Source organism: Lutra lutra, chromosome 13, assembly GCF_902655055.1.
Source record: "Lutra lutra chromosome 13, mLutLut1.2, whole genome shotgun sequence".
NCBI classification, from domain to species: Eukaryota; Metazoa; Chordata; class Mammalia; order Carnivora; family Mustelidae; genus Lutra; species Lutra lutra.
In genome coordinates, this window is record NC_062290.1 from 62,202,051 (window position 1) to 62,225,780 (window position 23,730).

The 23,730-nt window shown below is 44.0% G+C and overlaps 1 protein-coding gene across 3 annotated transcripts in view; it reads right to left on the reverse strand.

The window, feature by feature from the left end:
- XPA (XPA, DNA damage recognition and repair factor) overlaps nucleotides 1-12,246 on the reverse strand; it is a 30,000-nt gene extending 17,754 nt beyond the window's left edge. For all 3 annotated transcript variants that reach the window (XR_007122301.1, XR_007122300.1, XM_047700287.1), the window contains exons 1-3: nucleotides 11,982-12,246; nucleotides 9,804-9,914; nucleotides 4,765-4,870 (exon numbers count right to left, since the gene is read on the reverse strand). Coding sequence is in view for 1 of the 3 variants with exons in the window: in XM_047700287.1 (XP_047556243.1) it covers nucleotides 4,765-4,870; nucleotides 9,804-9,914; nucleotides 11,982-12,156 (392 nt within the window). In the remaining 2 variants the exon portion in view is untranslated. The remainder of the gene's footprint in view (nucleotides 1-4,764; nucleotides 4,871-9,803; nucleotides 9,915-11,981) is intronic.
- Between the last annotated feature and the right edge of the window lie 11,484 nt (nucleotides 12,247-23,730).

Sequence of the window (23,730 nt, forward strand, 5' to 3'; positions counted from 1 at the left end):
CCAAAACCATAAGATACCTAGGAATAAACCTAACCGAAGAGGCAAAAACTACAAAGTACTCATGAAAGAAAATGTCTATGCTACCTAAAGCAATCTACACATTTAATGCAACCCCTATCAAAATACCATTAATTTTTTTCAAAGAAATAGAACAAATAATCCTAAGATTTATATGGAACCAGGAAAGACCCTGAATAGCCAGAGGGATGTTGAAAAAGAAAAGAAGTTGGCAACATCACAATTCCAGACTTCAAGCTCTATTACAAAGCTGTAATCATCAAGATGGTATGGTATGGGCACAAAAACAGACACATAGATCAAAGGAACAGAATAGAGAGCCCAGAAATGGACCCTTAACTCTATGGTCAACTAATCTTCAACAAAGCACAAAAGAATGTCCGATGGAAAAAAGACAGTCTCTTCAATAAATGGTGTTGGGAAAATTGGATGGCCACATGCAGAAGAATGAAACTTGACCATTTCCTTATACTACACACAAAAATAGACTCAAAATGGACGAAAGACCTCAATGTGAGACAGGAATCCATCAAAATCCTTGAGAACAGGGGCGCCTGGGTGGCTCAGTGGGTTAAGCCGCTGCCTTCGGCTCAGGTCATGATCTCAGGGTCCTGGGATCGAGCCCGGCATCGGGCTCTCTGCTCAGCAGGGAGCCTGCTTCCTCCTCTCTCTCTGCCTGCCTCTCTGCCTGCTTGTGATCTCTCTCTGTCAAATAAATAAATAAAATCTTAAAAAAAAAAAAAAAAATCCTTGAGAACACAGGCAGCAACCTTTTTGACTTCAGCCGCAGCAACTTCTTCCTAGAAACATTGCCAAAGGCAAGGGAAGCAAGAGCGAAAATGAACTATTGGGACTTCATCAAGATCAAAAGCTTTTGTGCAGAAAAAGAAACAGTCAACAAAACCAAAAGACAACTGACAAAATGGTAGAAAATATTTGCAAATGACATACCAGATAAAGGGCTAATATCCAAAATCTATAAAGAACTTATCAAACTCAACATCCAAAGAACAAATAATTCAATTAAGAAACAGGTAGAAGAACAGACATTTCTACAAAGAAGACATCCAAATGGCCAACAGACACATGAAAAAGTGCTCAACAGCATTCAGCATCAGGGAAATACAAATCAAAACCCCAGTGAGATACCACCTCACACCAGTCAGAATGGCTAAAATTAACAAGTCAGGAAATGACAGGTGTTGGCATGGATGCAGAGAAAGGGGAAGCCTCCTTCACTGTTGGTGGGAATGCAAGCTGGTGCAGCCACTCTGGAAAACAGTATGGAGGTTCCTCGAAAAGTTGAAAATAGAGCTACCCTACGATCCAGCAATCGCACTACTGAGTAGTTACCCTAAAGATACAAATGTAGTGATCTGAAGGGGCACGTGCACCCGAATGTTTACAGCAGCAATGTCCACAATAGCCAAACTATGGAAAGAACCTAGATGTCCATCAACAGATGAATGGATAAAGAAGATGTGGTATATATATACAATGGAATACTATGCAGCCATCAAGAGAAATGAAATCTTACCATTTGCAATGACATGGATGGAACTAGAGGAAGTAGAGCATATTATGCTCAGTGAAACAAGTCAATCAGAGAAAGAAAATTATCATATGATCTCCCTGATACGAGGAATGTGAGAAGCAGGGTGAGGGAGTCGTGATGTGTAGGGAGGGAAAAAAATGAAACAAGATGAGATCGGCTGGGAGACAAACCATAAAAGACTCTTTTTTTTTTTTTTATTTGACAGAGAAAGATCACAAGCAGGCAGAGAGGCAGGCAGGGAGAGAAGGGGAAGCAAGCTCCCTGTTGAAAGCCTGATATGGGGCTCGATCCCAGGACCTTGAGATCATGACCTGAGCTGAAGGCAGAAGCTTAACCCACTGAGCCACCCAGGCACCCCAAAAGACTCTTAATCTCAGGAAACAAACTGAGGGTTGCTGAGGGGTGGGAGGGGAGAGGTAGGGTGGCTGGGTGATGGACACTGGGGACAGTATGTGCTATGGTGAGTGCTGTGAAATGTGTAAGTCTGGTGATTCACAGACCTGTACCCCTGAAGCAAATAATACATTATATGTTAGTAAAAATAAATAAATAAATAAAAATTAAAAATCTAAAAAAAAAAAAAATAGTTTTTCCTTCAACTCTCATGGTCAAGTTAGCAGCATAAAAATTCTAAACATTAAGATACTTTATCTTTTACTAAAATCTGGAGAAGCTATATTAGATTAGCAGCAGATCCCGGTCATTTAGTAAGAATTTCTTTTCTATTTATTTAAAGTAGCTCTTCGCCACACTGGATTTGAAATTACTAAGAGTATAGAAAATGTAAATGAGAAGTAAGACTCAATGGGTAAGAAAACATAAATCAAAGCATAAAGTCAGGGTCGGTGGGATAGAAGGAATTTAAGTATACAAGTTCCAACTGGCCCAATACACTTTAGTTTCCAACTGGCTCAGTTGTTTCAAAGCCAAGGTAAAAATGGAGGCTTAGTCAGTTACACAGTTCTTCTCATTTACTTGTTCTCCATCTACATGCCAGGTATTATTCAAGGTACCAGAAAAATAGCAAAGAAGAAAACAAAGCCTTGTTTTCATGAAGCTCCCATTCTGGTTAGAAGAAGACACTCAATAAGCAAACATAATGACAGAGAAAAGTGCTATAAAGAAACACAAAGCATGGTAAAGGGACAGAAATTCTGATAGACTGGGTAATCAAAGAAGGCCACTGATGAGGGGGCATTTGAGTATGGCCCTTAAAAAGTCAGAACATTCTAAACAGCTGGAGAAAGAACATCCTGAGCAGAGAGAACAGCAAGTGCAAAGGCTCTAGGGCAGGAGTGCACTTTGCAACTGGACTCATAGCAACTGAGCTGGCGGGACCAGAAGGCTTAAGGGAGGAGCGGTGGTGAGGAGGGGACGGGCGGGGAGCAGGGGGCGGGGGGCAGGAGATCAACTCTGAGACAGGTGGAAGCCCTGTAAGCAGTGTAGAGACAGTTCTAGTCTACACGGATTAAAAACCTTTGAAGAGTTCTGACTAAAATGTCTCCATAGAAGATGACAACGGTACAAAGCAGGGGGCACAGGCCAGTCAGAAGACCACCAGTGCCGTGCTCCAGGCCCGGGTTGATGGTGGCCTCAGCAGAAGTCGTGGTGGGCGAGGGGACGAGAGGGTGAAGCAAGGATATGGAATGAACACAGAGCCAAATGGATTTGGAATTAAACACAAGATAAAAAGAAACAGCCAGTGAAGCTGGCCTTTACTGAAATGAGGTATATAGGTCAGGGAGGGGAAGGGAGACTTAAAAATTGTGAAGAACTTTATGAGAGCTAAATAACTTGGAATTTTAAGCTAAAAGAGGGGACAGATAAATGATATTCTACTAAAATTAAAATCTTTGAAGATACTGAAAGGAAACAGGATAAAGGGCTGTGTTCCTAATTAAAGTTTAAAAGAATTTTTCCAGACTACTACACAATTTTCTCTTAACTGATATATCAGGCACTTCTATCTTCTCATGTTAAGTAAGACTGTATGTGGTAATGTAGTTCCCGAAAGCTATCCATCCATACTTTTAAGGAGTGACAGCACTGTGGATCTTAACCACTGTGTATCAGTGGGAAAAGAGTTTTAACTTCTAACTCCCAACAGGTGGGAAACATTTCCAGCCACAGATCTGATCGTGAGACCAGCAACATCTCCCATGCCCTCTTCCCAGGACTCTACCCAGCAACAAGTCAGTGGGGATGTCTCTCGACGGCCACAGCAGGGACTCAGAAAGGGCAGGTTCTCCAGGTAGGTGAGCAGTTAGTTGATCTGGGTAGCAGGTCCAAGGAGGACCAGGGAACAGAGAAGAGGGCTAAGTAAGAATCTCAAATGGGGTCTCTGGTCCCACTGACACACAGTGGTTAAGATCCACAGTACTGGGCACCTGGGTGGCTCAGTGGGTTAAGCCGCTGCCTTCAGCTCAGGTCATGATCTCAGGGTCCTGGGATCGAGGCCCACATCAGGCTCTCTGCTCAGCAGGGAGCCTGCTTCCCTCTCTCTCTTTCTCTGCCTGCCTCTCCATCTGCTTGTGATCTCTGTCAAATAAATAAATAAAATCTTTAAAAAAAAAAAAAAAAAGATCCACAGTACTGTCACTTCTTAAAGTACAGATGGATAGCTTTTGGGAACTAAATTACCACATATAACACAGGACATGCAGGGTAAACAGCAGGGACACAACCATGTGGCATGAGAAGCATTATCCTGGGGTGACAAAGAGGACAGAGCCTAGGAGGAGAAGAAAAGGGTGAGAGAAGAATGTGACTTTTCCTCATCTCTTCTCTCCCCTTCAGTCCCCTCCTCTCACTGAAGGCCCCAAACCTCTGACCAAGGTGTCCACAAACCCTGGGATAAGACACAGGGGACCCACAGGGCCCTGAGGAAGAAAATACTTAGGAACCGGCTACTGAAAGATGTAAAGACCCACCAGGCCCAGAGAAAGGAAAACAGATCTCCGGCCAAACCAGGCCATCCCTCCTACGTGCGGGGCACATCATCACCACAATAAACACAGACTTCCTGTATTTCTTTGGCAAAATGGAAACCAGAGAAATTTTAGGAAACAGCTAGAATGAAAATCGTAATTACTAAGAATATTAAATCCACATGGATCTAATTATTGTTTTGCCCTAAACCTACACGCTAACACTAAACTTTAGCAATTGAGAACGTCATCGGAAATAAGTACCTGCAGTTATCACAAGTTGCCAGATCAAAGTGGGTCATAAGGTAAGAATCCATAAATTCTTTACCACACTCTTCACATATTGCATAATCAAATTCCATAACAGGTCCTGAAGAAAGAAAGGTTAATTCTTTAGGTTTCCTTTTTTGTGACGTAGAACAATATATTTTTCCCATATCTTAAGTTTATCAGCATGTACTCTTTAACGGACACAAATACATTTACATGAAAGACAAAACCATGATTAAATAACCTTATATCTTTAAAAAAAATTTTTAAGAAAAAAAAATATATATCAATTCATCAAGTACATTTGAACCCAAAACCATGTGTAGGATGCTTGTATTCATTCTGTATTGCTACTGTAGCATATTACCACAAATCTGGCTAAAATAACACAAATTTATTATCTTGCAGATCTGTAGTTTCTAAGTCTGACGCAGGTCTCAGCGGGCTACAGTCAAGGGCAGGGCTGCTTTCCTTTCCGGGAGTTTTCGGGGACAATCTATCACCTGCCATTTTCAGCTTCTAGAGGCTGCCTTCCTTGACTCAGGACTCCCTTCCTCAATCTCCCAAGCCGCAGCAGCAGCTTCTCACATCACTCTGACTTCTTCCATAACCACATCTCCCTGCGACTCTCTCCTGCTTTTTAAGTGCCTGTGAGTACACTGGGCCCACCTGGATAATACCAGAATAATCTCCCACACATCTCAGGGTCTTTAACTTTAATCAATCTGCCAAGTCCCTTTTGCTATGTATGGTAATACATCATGGGATCCACAGTGCTTGGAATGAGACATCTTTGGGAACTGTTACTCAACCTACCACCATACTGGTGAGAGGACAAAGGAGGGGAGGAAAAAAAAAAAAAAAAGGACAAAGGAGGGCAGTGCCAGAGTAAAAAGGGGAGGGGTCTTACAGACAGGGAGACGGGCACTAACAGACAACATGGAAAGGGCAGTCAAGAGCAAGTCAACACTAGAAGACACAAGACAGAATTCACTTTCAAATGGGAAACTTTATCTCCCTCCATTCTACCCTACTACCACCAAGAGAGCCAATATCTCAACAATGAGATTGTAAACTTCTGGGTGGAGATTATATTTAGCTACATATCCTCAGCTCCCAGCACAGAAATACTCTCAGTAAAGCTCAATTTTTTTGAGGACTTCAAATACCTAAGGATCTTTATCCTCTAGAACTGGTTCTCTCAGCAAGTCTGCAGTTTTACTAGTACGTCTTTAGGATGATTGCTACTGCCAAGCCCCCTGCTTGAAGAACTGCCACAACTCCCAGTGGAAAGAAGAAGGTAGTCATTATTTGTCCACAGTGGTTCAACATATTCCTATCACTGCCTTCCCTTACCTACTTTCAACACATCAAGGTCAGTAAATACTCCAGCACTCCGTAATTCCACTATCTCCAAACTCTAACAAAAATATCACTCTTCCTTCTAGAATGTTAGCAGGGCACAGCCACAGACAAAAGGAAAAGTTAAAAATACAGTCAAAGATCTTCAAAAAATTGATTACTAAAATGTGTTAGAAAGGAGAAAAACATACCAATTAAGAGACTACTGGATAGCAATATTAATCAAAAGCCATAAAATGTGCATTTTCCTAATTTTAGAAAGTCTTTATGATGGAAAATTTTAAATGTCCATCATGATGATTTTTCTATTCCTTTACTCCCTTTAAATTTATCACGTGGAAACTGGCAGTCTAGTGTAAGCAAGAGCCTACCCTCCCCGCCATTCATTCACTCATGTACCTATTAATTATAGATATAGACACACAGATTCCTAATTTTTTTCCAATGGCATTACCACTCAGTAGTGTCCTTAATGAGTTCAGTGCTCAAAGTGTCTCAGATTTGGCCAACAGGAGTCCTTTCAAACTGTGCGACACACTTCTATTACTTTTGAACACTTACGTATTTCTGGCATTACAGATTGTTCCAAACTCACCTGGTGGCCATCCTGCCCCAACCCTAGAATCAGCTATTTCTCTGTAGGGCCCTGGTTCCTTTCGGTGGGGGGGACAGTATCCGAGTCCAAGATCTGGACACCAGGTATGCTCACTGCCACTGGGTTCTCTTCACTTCCAAGGCCCTTTCTGTGGACAGAGCTAAGAAATACATGCACATGTGTGTACATATATGTGTGAATACATGCACACATACATATATGTACGCACACGCAAGTACTCATGCGTACACACATAGGTTTCCGAGGTATAACTGACACTGTATTAGTTTCAGATGTCTAACATAATGACTTGATATTTATATATATTGTAAAATTATCACAATAAGTCTAGTTGACATCTGTCACCATACACAGTTTACAAATCTTTCTTATGAGAACTTTTAAGATCTACTCTCCTAGCAGCTTTCAAATATGCAGCACAGTAATATTAACTAGTTGCCATGCTCATGACTTATTTCATAACCAGAAGTCCTTCACCACCCACCTTCCCTTATCACCTTCCTAGTGATCCTGGGGAACGTCTATTCTAGATTATAAAAGCATTCGATAGGCTTTGCTTTATAGGCAAATGACCTAAATAATTTAATGGCCCAAATAATTTTAATTTTTCTCAGCTATGCTGAAGCTCTTTAAAAACTAACAAAGAGGGGCACCTGGGTGGCTCAGTGGATTAAAGCCTCTGCCTTCAGCTCCAGGTCATGATCCCAGGGTTCTGGAATCAAGCCCCATATCGGGCTCTCTGCTCAGCGGGGAGCCTGCTTCCTCCTCTCTCTCTGCCTGTCTCTGCCTACTTGTGGTCTCTGTCTGTCAAATAAATAAAATCTTAAAAAAAAAAAAATAATAACAAAGAAAACATGATATAGGGGTGCCCGGGTAGCTCAGCCAGTTAAGTGTCTGACTCTTGATCTCATGTCATGATCTCAGGAGTCATTAGACTTCCATAATAGGCTTCATGCTCAGGGGGGAGTCTGCTAGACAGTATCTCTCCCTCTCCCAGGCTAAGTCAGCCCAGAGAATGAGGGCCTTTTCTAATGTGTCTCCCAAATGGAACACTGTTGATGAAGTAATTGAGAGGACATGATGGCCAGCTGACCTGTGAGGCAGACCTGGGCAATTACACTCCTTATCCCCTACTCTGTTCTTGGAATGCTCATTCTGCCCACCAGTCCCACAGTGGGAGCTGTTGCAAGGACAAACCCTTGACAGAGTAAGGTGTCGTTGAGGCCATCTGACCTGACTGCGGGACTGAACCCACTTAAGCCTCTGTATAAACTATTAATATTTGGCAGGTGGATGCAGAGATGTCCTCATCTCGCAGCCACCCAAGACAAGCCTCCTACGGTCCCTTGATAATTAAAGCTGCCACCTACCAATGTGGAGTGGCCTGACTCCTTCAGTCTTGTGCCCTCTGTGTACATACCACTGTGCAAACCAACACACACACCTTCTCTAACTTCCACAAACTCACTACCCAAGTTCTATTCACATGCGGCAGCCACACCATCGATGCAGAAGTAAACCTACGTTAAGCAAGAAGGCACAACAATAGGTTATCAATAAATATTTGTTGTGTGACAGGGCACCTGGGTGGCTTAGTCGGTTAAACGTCTGCCTTCGGCTCAGGTCATAGGTCATGATCCCAGGGATTGAGCCCCACATCATCGGGTTCCCAGCTCAGTGGGGAGCCTGCTTCTCCCTCTGCCCCTCCCTGCTGCATGTGTGTACACGGTCTCTCTAACAAATAAAATCTTAGGGCGCCTGGGTGGCTCAGTTGGTTGAGTGACTGCCTTCGGCTCAGGTCATGATCCCGAACTTCCAGGACTGAATACCGCATCGGGCTCCCAGCTCCTTGGGGAGTCTGCTTCTCCCTCTGACCTTCTCCTCTCTCATGCTCTCTCTCTCTCTCATTCTCTCTCAAATAAATAAATAAAATATTAAAAAAAAAATTGTTGTGTGACCTGTTAAATCAAAGTATAGGCTTTACAGCCCAAAGCTGAGTCCAAAATCTGCAGACAAAGTTACCATGAGTCTTCATATCCATAAATCCATAAAAGACTTTAAAGGGTTTGATTCGATGCCTTCCCTCCTCCTACAGTGCTTCTCTAATATATCCCGGCCAGGTCCTTCCATCTCTGAACCCCTCCAGTGTTTTGCTATTTAGAAGCAGCAATTCACATGGTTGGGAAGTTTTTCCATTTCACAGAGTCCCCACAAGATTCACATGAAATACGTGCCAACACTCTGTAAGTGCAAATTGCTAAATAGATGCATGGTACTGGGCTGAAATCCCCCTCACTGTATTGTAGTTGTCACCCACTGTTCCAAGTTCTGCCCTCCAAAGCGAATCACAGTGAGTATAATCGCTCTTCCACAGGGAAGGACTTACACTTGCAGGCAGTTACAAGAGTCCTCTAAGATAAACCTAACCAGTTCTGACAACTGTTCCTCACACGTCATGAAGACCTCCATTTTGATCACCCTATTTTGGACACTATACACTTGTCAATATCCCCCTTAAATATGGCACCCAAACTGAACAAATATTTTAATCCTTCAAATCTCAGCTTCTGAAGACAGTGTAATAGAACAGGATCCTTCCCTACCTTGATGAACACATAACATTTCTGTTGTCACAGCTAAAACTAAACTAGGTTTTTTAAGCTTCCCCAAGGATAGAGTTACAGATATCTATATATCCCATTTTTCCTCCAAACAAGTAAAAGAATGTCCTAAATTTTATCCCTTGGTAGAACGTTCTAGCCCCTCATTTTGGCCTATTAAGACAATGAAGTATATCAGAAGTCAATATATTGGCTGTCCCTATTTTAAAATAACAGAGAGCATCAACCGTAAGTCCACAAACCACAAGTTAAACTAATTATTGCCAAACCGGTTGAATTTTTAATCTACCAGCAAAACTGCCAAACTCTATACCTCTCACAAAGCTGACCTGCTCACTGACAATAGGTATGGCACTAACATCGATTTACAAAGAATTATGCATGTTACTCCAAATGACCAATATAGATCCCTATTTTCTGAAAATACACTTTACCTGGTAGATGGACAACTTTTCCAGTTGTACGTTGTTCTTCTTCTTCCTCTTCCAGAATGAAGCCTCCTCCTGTGTCAATGATCCTTGGGGCTGCTTTTACATTAGCCACACCTATGAAAAGTAAGTAAAAGTGGTCAATGATTTAACCAGTAAGCCCATATGTTCCCTTGTGCATAAACAAGTTATTTAAATTTAATATATATCAAATAAGACTAAGATGTCCACTGTTAGCACTTCTATTCAACATTATACTGAAGGGCCCAACTACTGCAAGATGGTAAGAAAATACAACAGGCATAAAGGCTGGAAAGGAGTAAAGCCGTCTTTATCCACAGATGATAGGATTAAGTACACAGAATATCCACAAGAATCTACAATCAGAACTAAGTAATAACATCGAGAAAAAGAGGTGTAAAACCTCTTTAGTGCAAGCGCACTGAGAGATATCAAAGACCTAAATATAAATGGAGAAACAGACCACACGCAGACTGGAAGCCTCAATATTCTATTTGGTGCTAAGATTTTATCTGCAGTACTTTATTTCAGCTACAGTACAATTTCCATTTTTCGTCTGAGCTAGGACATAGGCCATGGAAAAGACAGAGAAGAACTTGCTTAGAATGTGGTATTCAGGGCCTGAGGAAACAGCAAGCTGGAGCAGCAGAGAGAAACGGGGCTTTGTCTTGGCATGACTGAGCATCGTTCAGTATCCTGCTCAAGTCAAGGTCTTGACAACTCCAGCTGGTCCAGGCTCCTGAAGCACAGCGGGGTGTAGCCCATGTCGCAGAGCAGTCCCTTGTCTGAGAACTCTTGCCAGAAAACTCTTACAGCACATACATTCGACCTTGCTTTCCACGATCAGAAGTTTAATACCTCTGTATGTTCTTTTTTGTACCCTTGTTCCACAACCATGTAGCACAGATCTACAAACCTTTATGAAATCATGAATAGGAAATAATACAAATGAACAACTTTCATCCTGACTCTGTAACATCTCAAGTTGAGAAAGGAATAAGAGAACTAGAAAACAGAAGGATGACACCAGAACCATTAAAAGTGGCTGGAATTTGCAGATTCAGGATGAATATCAAGACAGACTGCCAGCCCCAGTTTCTTGTCATTCTTCCTTTCTCTTGGCTGAGGAAAAGGGGTAGTAGAGGACAGCTCCAAACTGTGCTCAACGACGCAAACAGTATGGGATATAGGTTTAGGAACACATGTACTTCACATTACAGAGGCAGTCCTGAAGACCTGCATGTCATCTAAACTATTTTAAGTACCCTAGAGAAGATTATTACGGGACTACAGTGGAAAATTATGACAGAAACGTACATACATGAAAGACACGCAGTCAAGGGCTGCCCTATGAAAGGGGGAAGATAAAAATTCAGACAGAAGTAACAGCCTTTCTTCCTAAAAGTGAGACAGTGCCTGGCACAGAAGCAGCAGTTGGTGAAAAGGAAAGGCCGTGAACGCAGTATCAGAACTCAATTCTAGTCCTGATTAGCTTATACACTTGCCGCCAAGAACCTGAACAGATCCTTTTCCTTCCTGGTCCTCAATGACCACCTCAGTAAAACACCGGTACCAAACGCTGCTCTAATCATTTTCCAAGTTAACAGTGAGAATCAAGTCAGTCAACCTGAAACATGTGAAACACAACAGGTGCCACACTTGAGAGCCTCACGAAGGCAGCAGCTCCTGCCTATTTGCCTCTCTCGATGCCAGGCACGTAGCGAGCGGAACCAGAAAATGCACTCAATCGCCCTTTGTTGAGTGGATGAATTCGGGAGCGGTGCAGGAGGGCTGCGGCAACCGGTCCCAAGCCTAAAAGCTTTATACAAGGACTGCCCCTGGGACCGCTGGACGCGCAGCTGGGAAGGGAAAGCTAAGGCGCCGACCAACACTGGCGGCACCTCCCGAAGGTGAGGGCGGCTGCATCCCCCAAGCTTAAGAGGAGAGCTGGGCCACCCGAGTGCAGTGAGGAAAGATCCGGCTCCAGCGCGGAACCGCTAGTGGTCATAGCCCGCTCTGAAAGAGCCCGCGGAGCAGACTCCCGGGACTGCGGGAGAACAGATGCGCAGACGCGCGGGCAGCCGACGGGGCAGCCGACGCTGCACCCGGAACGCGGCACCCGGCCCGCCAGAGGGAAGGGGCAGGCGCCGCCAGGGCCCAAACCTCCGGTAGCCGCCGCCGCCGCTGTAGCCGGATAGGGCCGGGCCGCCAGCCGGGCCTGGCGCAGCATCAGCGCCCGCTGCCGCTTCCGTTCGATGCTCGCCCGCACCGAGGCAGGCAGCTCCGCCGGCGGTTCCGAGGCCGCCGGCTCCCGCGAAGCGTCCCCGGCAGCCGCCATCTCCAAGCTCCCCGAGGGGCCGAGGCTCCAGCCCCGCGCCTGCGCATTGGCACCCCGTCCCGACGACGCCTGCACCGCCTCCGCGGGCACTCCACAGTACAGCCCCGGAGGAGAGCGCCTGCGCAATTTGAGGATGTCGGGGCGGAAGGGAGGGCGGTGGCGGAGTTTGCGCAGGCGTTGGGGCCGGGAATACCTACCTTTTGGAATGTAGTCTAGAAGGGGCGGGGCTGAGGTCAATTTTCAGGACCTGGTCATCTTTAAAATAATAGTCTTGCTTAGAGGTTCAAAATACGGGCTTTGGAGTCAGATCTGGGTTAAGTTCTAGCTCTGACATTTACTACTGGTTGCTGGAACAAGTTATGTAACCTCAGTTCGGTTTCTTCAGTAGAAAAAAACGAGGATAATTACCGAACCACTTCCTGGGTTGTTAGATGAGCTGTAAAGGTTTTCAGCACAATGCCTGGCATATAGGAAGCTTCCAAAAAATAATAGCAGGTAGTAGCGGTAGTAGTGCCTGTCAAAAAAAGATCAATGGATGATTCATCTGACTGCTTCGAAAGTGTGTCCTAGGGGCCAGAGCCTTAGATTTGAAATGGGAACCCCTGGGTTCAAACTCTCACCTGCTGTGTAATATCAACCAAATGTAGCACCTGGTATCAAAGCTGGTGTGCATGAACTTGGCTATATTTTCCATGAAATATTCCTTAAGTGTGGATGAGATGCCACCAGGTAAACAGTGGGTTTATATTTGGGCCAAATCCTGACTTCCCAAAAGTGTCGTAAATGGAGCATTTTGCAAGAAACATTGCTTGCTTTTCCAAGAATGTATGCCTTTTTTTTTAAATTACAAATGAAGTTTAATTGAACCAGGAAACCGGAAACACATTATGTTTTAATTACTACATATACCATTTAGGTCTAGTTTTCAGAACAGTCTGGCACACTGAGGTTTCATATATGTTTTCCTTGGTTAAAATTTAAGCAGCACAACTTAGTGGTTCTAATCTATTGATTTTATATATATATATATATATATATATATATATATATATATAAGCTGGAGAACATTATAAAAAGCAGATAAATGCTCAGATCTTCTGGTTGAACTGGAGACAGAGACCTCAAGCAATCCCTGTTCCCTTTCCCCTCTTTCTCTTCCTAACCATTGACCTTGTCCCGGTGACAAAATCTCAAATTCCATATAACATCAAAAGCGCAAACAACAAAAGAAAAAAAACAAATTAGACTTCATCAAAATTGAAAGCTTTTGTACATCTAAAGAACAACATCAAGAAAATAAAAAAGGTAAATCACGGACTAGTAGAAAATATTTGCAAATCATGTATTGGATAAGGGCCTAGTATCCAGAATACACAAAGAAATTTTACAACTCAATAACAAAAAGGCAACCCGGTTTTTAAATAAGCAAAGGACTTAAAGAGACATTCTTCTATACAAATGGCCAACAGGCACGTGAAAAGATATTTATCACTGCTCTTTAAGGAAATACATGTCAAAGCAGAGTGAGATAACACTTCACCACCACTAGGATGACTAGAATTAAGGGGGGGGGGGGACACAATAACAAGTGTTGGCAGGAATGTGGAGAAACTGGAGCCCTCAAACATGACTGGTAAGAATATAAAATGTTGCTATGGAAAACAGTTTGGCTATTCAAAAAGTTACACATAAAATTACCACATGAGTCAGCAGTTCAACTCAGTCTGCTTTATATAATGTTCTCCAGCTTAAATAAATACACACACACACACACACTCTCTCTCTCTCTCTCTCTCTCTCTCTCAATTGAGTAGAACCAATAGGTTGTGCTGCTCAAATTTTAAACATTGAACACTGGTGTGAAACCTCAGTGTGCCAGGTTGTTGTAAAACTCTGCTCCAGCAATTCCACATAGCCCAAAAAATTGAAAACAGGTGTTCAAACAAAAACTTGCACACAAGGGTTCACAGCAGTGCTACTCACAGTAACCGAAAGGTTAGAATTACCCAAATATCCATCAAATGATGAATGGATAAATGAAATGGGATATGCCCATACAGAGTAATATTATTCAGCCAAAAAGCAAGAGTACTAATACATGCTGCAACATGGATGAACCTTGAAGACATTAGCATTCCTTTTTTATGAAACATTCAGAATAAGCAAAGTCATAGGGACAGAAAGCAGATTAATGGTTGCAAGGGGCTTAGGGGACGGGGGCTGGGGAGTGACTGCTTAATAAGTATGAGGTTTCCTTTTGGGGTCACGAAATGTTCTGGAACTAGATAGTGGTGACAGTTGTACAACACTGTGAATGCATTACATGTTACTAATGGTAAACTCTATTTTATAATAAATTTTAAAAACAACTCAAATTCTGATGGGTCCCAGCCAGGTGATGGAAGTCAATGAACCTAGCCAGGTGTGAGACTCAGGCAAACCGGAGGGTCAAAGCCCCTCTTAAAGGGGGCAGCTACCACCCCGCTCCCGCTGATAGTTGCCAAGGCAGAATTTGGGCCCATTGTCGCCAGACTAACCAATGCGTGAGGAAAGTAACTGCTTCTCAAACTTCCATGCACTCGGTGACCTTGTTAAAACACAGATTGTGAATCAGTAGGTCTATGGTGGGACCTTCAGCAAGCTCCCTGCTGGGGCTGCCATTCCACCATTCACACTTTGAAAGGTGAGGGTCCAGCTCAGAAGTTCTCAAACTTGAATGCACATTGGAAGCCCCTGGGGAGTTTAACACTGATGCTTCAGCACCACTCCCAGATATTCTGACTTCATTGGTCAGAGGACTATACCTCTAATGGGCAGCAAACTTGGAAAGCCCACACCCTGGACGGCCCTCTAGACTTTTCATAGCTCTAAGGGCCTCTGAGACTATGCAGTACTTCCGGAGAACAAGGTAACAGTTTTGAGAATAATTAGCCCCTAGTACCTTGTCCCCAACGAAGCCTTCCAAACCTGAAGGATGTGGACCATACCTAGTTCAGATGCTGTACATGTATTTTGTGACTCTTGACAACATGTTGGATTTTCTTTGACCAGTGACTCCTCCTTCTTTGGCGTCCTGACCGTTGTTAGCAAGTTTCATGTAAATTGGGTCTGAGTTGTTAGCTGATACCTCAACCCGCTAAAATGAGACTCCTCCTTTAGAGAAAGGAAGAGTGCATGCCCTGATCTGTACATCTCAGTCACAGAGTCTGAGCAGCATGAGTCATCTTGGTGGGGGCACGAAAGGAAAAGGGGCAAGGAGAAGAGACCCGGCGGATGTGTTCTTGCCTCTCCCCACTCACGGTCTCTGGAAAAACCTGTGACTACCTCTCTCCTCCTGCTTTGCACCTCTCCTCTCCCAGACCAACCGTGAAAGAGGGGTAATTAACAAATAACAGAAAGAATTGACAGCGTTAACCAGAGCCTGAAGAACGGGGAAGCAAGAATGGAAGTCAGGACGGGGAAGGAGAAACTTGGCAGCATTTCCTGACGGGGCCTCCTCGCTCAGAGCATTACTGGAGTTATTCATGCCTGAGATGACAGGATGTGAACGTATTTGTGTTTATGATCGAGCAAATAGTACATGTGTGTGGCTTTCTTTTTAATTTTTCCCCTGATTCCCCAGGGCTTTACCCCTTAATGTGGCCACTCTGAACATGGTTGGCATAAATTCACAGTAGAAGAACATCTGTGGCAAGGAGCACGCCAAGGCAGGGAACTGTCTGGGACAGGGGTGCAGCAGCACAGAAATTAGCCCAATCCTCTTGGCTCAAGCTATCTTGATTCAGTGATTAAGGAAATGTAGTCTCTTTTGGTTATGACTGACCCTCCTTCTGGAGAAACTTCGATTTCAACCTCCCTCCACCAAAAGATCAAGGGGTTGAGGCAAAACCATCATACTGAAACCTTGATCAATAAAATGTGTGTTCAAAGAGATTTGGAAAACATCTTAGAGGTTCACAAGAATTTTTCCAGAAGCAGTAAGAAGTGGGAAGGCCCAAGTGATTCCACTTAGTACAGGGCTTGAGGAAAATGATCATCAGCACTGGAAGCCCAAATCTTCTGTTAATCATGGACCAGCAAAGGCAGATCTCCCCTACTCTGCATTTCCCAGATTCTGAATATGGTCCAGGGGACACTGTTTCTTCCTGCCTCTTCCAGGAAACCTGCCCTGACTCCCTCTCCTGAGTGTCTGTGAGCCTCATATGTGCTGGTATTGCACTTACTCAACACACGAGAGGAGATTCCTACCTCCCATCCTTCCTAAATTATCAAGTCCTTGGGAGCTGGGACTGTCTGACTCATCCTAGTATCTTCAAGTCCTACCATAGTGTCAGGTACAGAAGAGCTGCTCAGTACATACTTGTAGAATTAAATAAATAGAACGAATAATGGGGCACCTGGGTGGCTCAGTCAGTTAAGTATCCAACCCTTGATCTCAGCTCAGGTCTTGATCTCAGCTCGGATCTTGATCTCAGGGTCATGAGTTCAAGCCCCACACTGGTCTCCACAGTAATGCTCAATGAACCTAGTTGGATGTCTCGACAGCACTGAAACTCAAGGCCCAAAGCTGAACCCTACAACCACCTCAGCTCTGCTTGTGCAGGTAATGGAATACTTTCCTCAAAACAGTAATCCCACTGTTGTCCAGCTTTGCCCATTATTCACTGTAATAATAATAATAGCAATAACAATAATAAACACTTATTTGGTGATTACTGTGTACTCAGTGTTCCTTTAGCGTTTTAAATCAACCAATTTTCTAGTATCCTCACTATTCTCAGTTTATAGATAAGACAACTAAGGCCCAGAGATGTTAAGTGACAGAGCTGGATTCAACCAGGCACAGACCAGCCTGGCAGGAATATTCTCCACCACTAAACTGTAAGTCCCTAGTTTAGAACGAGTCTTCCTCTTCCATCCTCCACTAGTGGTCCTGCCTGAGTCAGTGCAGAGCTGAAACCAGGTCCTTGCAATGCCCCACGCGGCTAACCAAGGTGCTTGAAATAGACAGGACTGTCTCTGCCCAAAGCCTGGTCCCAGAGTCATTGTCAAACTATCTTGCCAACGGCCAGCGGAGGACGAATGTGGTCCAGGGTTCATCTATTACGTGGATGAAATCCAATCCAGATAATGGGGTTGCAAGGTTGTGGTTTCCTGTTTTCTTACTACCCCCAATTGGGGTTTTCCTTTCAATTACCTTTATAACAAGTGTGGTTGCAGCTTCAAACCGCAAACCACTTATATTTTATTGGCAAGGACTTCTTCTAATAGTTATAATTCTGTTAAACAGAGGAACACTTTATCACTTGTTTTTATGTTTTTTATGTTTGGAAAGCAGGCTCCTTCCACCCCCCCCCCTTTTCTGGTCCCACCGCTACTGGCCTCCCTTAGCTCCTGTCGTCTCCTGCCTGAACAGCTCTAACTGTTCTGCCGGCTCCAGGCTGACCACTTCTGGTCTATCTCTCACTTGGCCATACAGCGCTGTCTTCCTAAAGTACACCCTGGACCATGGCACTCATCTGCTCACCATTATTTGTGCCTAGTTGAGCTCAGCTCTGTCACTTATTAGTTTATGCCCTGGAACAAGTTACTTAATGTCTCTGGGCCTCAGTTATCCCAGCTACAAACTGGTATTAGTGAGTATACATGGAGTAGTTATGATTTTTTTTTTACAAAATCAAGATCCATTCTTGGAAGAATGGAACTGTGGGTCAAATATAAAATCAAGTGTGCTAAGTGTGAACCTCCTCATTTCAGTTCAAATATTCTGTCCAGGTGTTTGAGGAAGTGGTCTCCTTCTGCATATGTGGGAGGTGGCCTTAGCTGACCTCCGGGACCACATCCAACCTTCAGTGTCTGTGATTTTCAGTTTAGGTAGAACTCTCTTGAGAAGCATTCATGCAAAACAGTCTGAAGGTCCTGGTGTCTCACCAACTCTGTGTGAGCCAACATGTGACACAACTGATAAAAAAAGACAATGTGAGTAGAAGTAACAAGAACAAAGGTAGGGCATCTGAATTGTGGGAGATGTTTGTCCTGCTGTTTTCAGCTGCTCAGACCACATCTGGAGCATGTGCCCACTTTCTGAACAACACGCATGGAATCAGCCATCCATGTGGCCAGGATGGGGAGGGCTAAGAAACCCTCTCATAGGAAGAAAAGTGCTGGGAGGGAGGCCAATTCAGAAGATTTGCGCACTGGGCAGAATTGCTTCTTCCCTCAGACCCCCAGACCCAGGACTATACTCAAAGCCTGCACCAGGGGCCCTGCCTCTCTCCGGAGTTGAAGACAGATGTGGCCACAGGGTGAGAGTCTGACCCGAGATCCACACACAAGGAGATACTGAAGACTCTCTAGTGTAGGCAGTGCAAGCTGCCGTGGGGTCCAGGCTGGTCATGAAAACAAATGAAGCAAGTTAAGCCCCTGCCCTTTAAATGTATAAAAATGTTTTCACTTCCGCAGATGAATATGTCGTGCCCTATGCTGCCTAAAACAAATGACTTGCTCTCTTATTTTTCCTTTCCTGATGAAAACCTGATGAGAAAAATGTTTGTTTTTGTTCTTACAATAAGAAAAATGACAGCACACACGTAATGAGAGATGGCATCACCTCATTAATGGGATGGGATCAGCCTCACTGCTAGGGTGGGAGTTGGGAGCTGAAGGGACAGCCGATGGCACTGCAGCAGGCCCAGTAAGGTCAAGCCTTCCACTTTGTTCAAGAAGAGCTAACATTCTGGGGTTTTATGTGAAATCTTCCCATTTCTAAATGTTGATGTTCAGAAAATATCATGCAAGCTTACAATCCCTTTAGAACATCCCAGCTGCGGTCTGCTTACCTTGGCCTGTGTCCCTGCGGTTGGCACTCACATCCACGGAGGCAGCCGTGGGTCACCCTGGACTGCTCTGACTGCTAGAAACGCACTCTCCCAACTAAATGGAAATCAGTCGTTTCGTAGCACAATGGCCCAAGCACTTCTGACCTGCCTGTTCTCTAGGCCCCTGCTCTCTAGGCCATTTCATTCATGCACTCACTCATTTACACACACACACACACACACACGCACGCACACACCATAGACTCAGTTGCACATCTGTTGAACCCAGTAGATGATGATGTGAGTTCCCCATGAGTAGAAAACCTATTTTATCCCTGAGTTCTTTGGTGTCTCCCTCCCACACAAGGCCTGCATGGGAACACTTCAGCCTCCCTGTTCCTCACAAGGATGCAGCCTGCCCAGGAAATAAGTTCCCTCCTGGACCATGTGTGTAGCATTCCTTCTGGGCAGCAGCCTGGTGCCATGAGTGGGCATGTGACCATTTATTGGACCTGTGGCCCTGGGCAAGTCACTGATGTCCCAGCCCAGGCCTCCCTGTGTGCTAAAACAGGGGTGTTAGCTCCTACTTTATGGCCTATTTTGAGGTATTTATGAATCGTTTTTTGGGGACCCTGGGGGGCTCAGTAGGGTAAGCTGCTGCCTTGGGCTCAGGACATGATCTCAGGGTCCAGGCGTGGAGCCCCGCATCGGGGCTTTCTGCTCAGCGAGGAGTTTGCTATTCCCTCTCCCCCTGCCCCTCCCTCACTCAAGCTATCTCGCTCTCTTTCCTCTCTCTCAAATAAATAAATAAAATCTTTTTTAAAAAAATCCTTTGTTAAGGGAAAGTGCTACACAGCGTCCAGATACTGACAAGTGGTATTGACATGGAGTGGAAGGAAGTTGGAGTTCCACAAGAGTAGGTTTGAATCCAGGCTCAGCCACTTTGGGCAGCTTATTTAATCGCTAGAGGCTTCAATTTCCTCATCTGTAAAATGGGATACAACTGCCTAGTCTACAGTCCCGCTATTTAAGTTTGAAATTAGAAATAATGGTGCATGCGGAAGGCACCTGGGGAGAGGCAGCCGCTCTTGCAGCTGATGACCAGTAGGGGGCACCAAGCTACTTATAAATGAAATCCGCCTGGCGTCCAGGCCGCGAGCGCACGAAAGCATCTCTACAAAGGCCGCGCGGGGCGGGGGGGTTCACAAGTCTGTGGATTTGCGCACACGTTCTTTTTTATTGGAAAATTTTATTTTACACTGTACTATTTGAGGGTCGTTTATTTAAAAAGCAGCTTAGAGTAGTGTTAAGAGCTCCTCGCAGAAGGCTGCTTGTCCTTCCCCGGGTCCTTGTGCTGTGTGACCGGTGTCTGGACCCACTTTTGCAAAGGGAGACGGTCGGGCCAGGTGATCTCTGGGGGCCCCGCTAGCTGTCGGTGACTAAGATTCTGGGGCAAATACTCTTCCGGAAACATGCAGGTCGGGGGCAGGGGGTTGGACACGGGGACCCTGGACTAAACGACCCCGGATGCCCTCGCGGGGGCTGGGTGTGACGCCTCCCACACCGTCAAGGGAAGCCACGCAGGGCTAATCCCGGTGTCACAAAGAAGTGCGGCGAGGGCCGTCGGGTGGTGGCGGTGTTTTTCTGCGGGCGCGCACTCGGCGCTCATCATCTTTTGTGCCGGCTGCTCTCGAAGCCACAGAGACCACCCAGCCTGACAAAGAAAGGAATTCCTGTCTGCAGTTGACAGCCCTCAGGTTGACGGCTTTCCATTTGCCCCGGAGGCTGTCACTTGCGGAACAATGGCAAGGAGCAGGGTGGCTCTCACCTGAGTCTGGCGCTGCCGCGGGGGGAGGGGCGCAGACCTGGATTGTTTCGGGGGGCGGGGGGGGGGGGGAGAGGAGGGGCGGGCTGGTGTCTCTCCTCCCAGGTGGGGAAGGCTCTAAGATCACTCGGCCTGCAGCAGACAAGCTTGGAGAGGATGTGGAGGGCTGTTTCCCCCGTGGACGGTGTCTCACTCCACAGATCAGGAAGCAGCAAGCACTGACGACGTGACTCTTTGCTTAAAAAAAAAAAAAAAAAAAAGGAATGTATATACACAAAAACAGAAATCAATCTCTAAAGCATTAAGTCGGGCGAAAGAAGTCCGACAGAAAAGTACCTAAGTATAATCCCTTTTCTAGAACCTTCTAGAGCAGACAAAACTGTGGTGATAGAAATCAGATCCACAGTTACCTCACTCGGAGAGGTAAAAGTTGACTACGGAGAAACATGAAGGGAGTTTCTGGGGGTGGAAACGTTCTCATCTTAAGTGGTAAGGACATGGGTGCACATGCCTCTCTAAAATTCAGTGAACTGTACACTTAAAAGCAGGGCACTGTACTGTACAAAAATTACATTTCAATAACACTGATTAAACCGGAATTGCAAGAAATTGTTATGACTTTTCTCATTCTCAAAAGAAATATATGTCCACACTAGAAGAATGAGAAAATACACATAATGTTTTTTTCAAAAAGAAAGAAAAATCATCCATAAGCCCATTACCCAGAGGTAACCATGGTTATCATTTTGATATTGATAGGGCCGGATCTTAATTTTCACAAAAATGAGATGATACAGCTTGTAACCTGCTTTCTTTTGCATTGAATTGGCAATATAGGCATATAGTTAACAAAAGGAAATGTACCATTTATGCACAGTTTGCTCCTATATTAATCGGTATTTTCAATATAATATAATATGAACATCTTTCCATGCCATTAAAATTTTTCTGTCATTTTGAAGCAGACATTTGATTGAAGTATAACAAAAAAAAAACACCCAGAAATATGCAAAAATTTTAAGTGTAAGGCTCAAAGTGTTTTCACAAATGAGATCTACTTTTATATGCAGCACCAGTATAAAATCATAGATCATTACCCAGCACCCCAAAAACCTTTTGGATCCTCTCCTCAGTACTGTCTCCTCTCCCCCAAAATAAACCACTATCCTGCCTTCTAATTTCTAATGAGTTTTTCCTGGTTTTTGAGCTTTTATCTTTTTAAAATTTTTCTTTTTAAAGATTTTATTTATTTATTTGACAGAGATCACAAGTAGCCAGAGAGGCAGGCAGAGAGAGAGGAAGGGAAGCAGGCTCCCTGCTGAGCAGAGAGCCCGATGCGGGACTCGATCCCAGAACCCTGGGATCATGACCTGAGCCGAAGGCAGAGGCTTTAACCCACTGAGCCACCCGGGCGCCCCGGTTTTTGAATTTTTATGATGGAATTGTGTGGTGTTCATTCTCATGTCTATATTCCTTCACTGGACAGTAGAGGAATGAGATTCATTCATGTTGTTGCATTTGGCAACAGTTCATTCACACTTACTATTACCATAGACTATACATTTGTATAAATGTATCACAATTTATTGATCCATTCTATTGTTGATAGACACATGGGTTGTTTCCAGGTTTGGGCTATTATAGCTGCTATAACTTCTTTAGATGTCTTTTGGTGAACATATGTATATATTTCTGGTGCATATATGCTTAGGAGTGCAAATACTAAGTTGCAGGATATGCAAATGTTTAGCATTAATAGAAAATACCAAATAGTCTCCAAAATGGTTGCCCCAATTTACATTCTTGCCTGCGGTGTATGAGAGTTCCAATTGTTCTACATTCTTACCAACAATATCAATTATAATGACTATATAGCATTTCCTTATACGGATATGCCATACTTTAAGTTTCATGTAAATCAGGGATTCTTAACCCTTTTTGTGCCATACACACACTGGTGTTCTGATAAAGCTTGAGGACCTCTTCTCAGAATATGACATAGTAAATGTGTGCTTCATTATTAACACACTGATAACCTCTAGCAGCAGGTCTAACAACCACAGAAACTTCAAATTTTCATAATAAGCATAAACAAAAATGCTTATTGGCCTTTGGTGCTTCCTCTCCTATGAAATGGGTATCTTGGCCTTTGCCCAATTTTTTAAAGATTTTATTTATTTATTTATTTGACAGAGGGAGACAAAGCGAGAGAGGGAACACAAGCAGGGGGAGTGGGAGAGGGAGAAGCAGGCTTCCCGCTGAGCAGGGAGCCCGATGCAATGGAATGAGGGGCTTGATCCCAGGATCCTGGGATCATGACATGAGTGGAAGGCAGATACTTAACGACTGAGTCACCCAGGTACCCCTACCTTTGCCAATTTTTAAAATCGCTTATTTATTTTCAAAATTTTATGTAAGAATTCCTTGTATATTATAGATATTAATCTTATAGCAAAATGTTACAATTGTCATCAGCTTTGCCATTTTATGTTTTTTATAGTAGCTGTTTATATGTTTTAAATAATAGCTTTACTGAGAAATAATCCACCTGCAATAAAATTCACCCTTTTAAAGTATACAATTAAATGGTTTTTAGTACATTCACAGTTATGAAACCATCATCATCCTCTAATTCCAGAATATTTTCAGCACCCAGAAAGAAACCTTGAACTCGTTGGTAGTCATTGCCCAGAATTATCCCCAGACCCTGTAACTCCTGGTACTTCTAATTCATTTCCGTTCCTATTTTGGAAAGAATAATAGGAGTTGCCTATTCTGGACATTTCATAAGAACACAGGAATATACACAAAATACACACACAACATGTGATCCTTTGTGACTGGCTTCTTTCACTCGGCATAATGTTCTCAGGATTAATCTATGTTGTAGCATTTGTCGTACTTTATGGCTTTTTGTGGGTGAATAATATC